At 35.2% G+C, this 1,204-nt stretch overlaps 1 protein-coding gene across 1 annotated transcript; it reads right to left on the minus strand.

The window, feature by feature from the left end:
* Positions 1-664: 664 nt before the first annotated feature.
* LOC147283993 (chaperone protein dnaJ 20, chloroplastic-like) lies at positions 665-1,204 on the minus strand. Its single transcript, XM_086245495.1, has one exon. It carries the CDS (start codon positions 1,202-1,204, stop codon positions 665-667), a length of 540 nt encoding a protein of 179 aa, XP_086101621.1.

The following is a 1,204-nucleotide window of genomic DNA, read 5'->3' on the forward strand; positions in this document are numbered from 1 at the left end:
GGGTTTCGGCCGAAACCAAAGATTGAAAGGAACAATGAATAAAAGAAATGTCATCTACCTAGTGGTGGCAAAACTTTGGTGATGGCGCAGATGCACGTTTCTTTTCTTCTTACAGCCTTTCGGTGTGTTTCTTTTTTCTGAATCTATTTTGTTCTATTTATAGGCACCATGAGATACTTAAATGATAAGAATTGAGTCTATCTGAATTCAAAATCAAATGTTAATCCTTTATTCAAATTGGAGTTACCCATATGATCGATCTTATCTTTATTTTTTAATCGACATCTAATCTTTTTTTTTTTTTTTCTTAAAACCTCTTTTCCCCACATTTTGAATGCATCCAACGTGGGGTGTATATCCTCATCCATATATATCCCTTTAAAAAAAAAAATTATGGTTCAACGGAGAGTAAGCGGTGAGGGCTTCCCTCATTACCCAAACAAAATAATATTATAGGCCTGCAAAATAAAATAAAATTTCTCATTAATTCACTATCTTTGATTTGTAATTCAAAAGGTCTATTAAGAGTTGTAATGTATTTTTGAGTTTAGGATCCACGTGTTAATAAAAGAATGAAGCTTTACTTTTCATAAATAATTAAAAATGATCATAGTTAAAACAAAATATTAAAAGAATTTCACATTACATAATATAAAAAATTAATCTACATGGATCGATATTTCTTTTTTTCCATTCGTACTTGAGACCTCTTACGCAATCCAGAAAGTTGTTCTTCCCACACTTCTCTTCGGAACACGGATCTCTTTACCTCATCCATAGAGAACCCGTCGACTCCAAACCCTCTTGAGTTGACCAAACCCAGCTGGTAATCATACCTTTCACGCGAAATAGGGTCGGAAAGTGTTTCATATGCCATTTGAAGCTCAATGAATTTTCTTGTAGACTCCTCTTTTGCTGAGGTAGGGCAAACATCAGGGTGGTATTGACGAGCCATGCTTCTGTAGGCCTTCTTTATGTCATACAAACCCACGTTTTGAATATTATTCTCAGAACCAAGAGAGAGTACCTCATAAAAGTTGTTGGCCTTCTTTTTGTGCATTGCCAACCCACCATGGTCAGCTGCGGCTCTACATGAAATACTTTGGAGCTTATAACAATTATGAGCTTTTTGCTTTGGCTTCGCTTTGTGTAGCCTTGGCACCATCTTTGCTATATTGGAATTAATTTGCAAGGAGATTTCCAT

This window comes from Dryas octopetala, chromosome 5 (assembly GCF_963921425.1).
Source record: "Dryas octopetala chromosome 5, drDryOcto1.1, whole genome shotgun sequence".
Classification (NCBI taxonomy): domain Eukaryota; kingdom Viridiplantae; phylum Streptophyta; class Magnoliopsida; order Rosales; family Rosaceae; genus Dryas; species Dryas octopetala.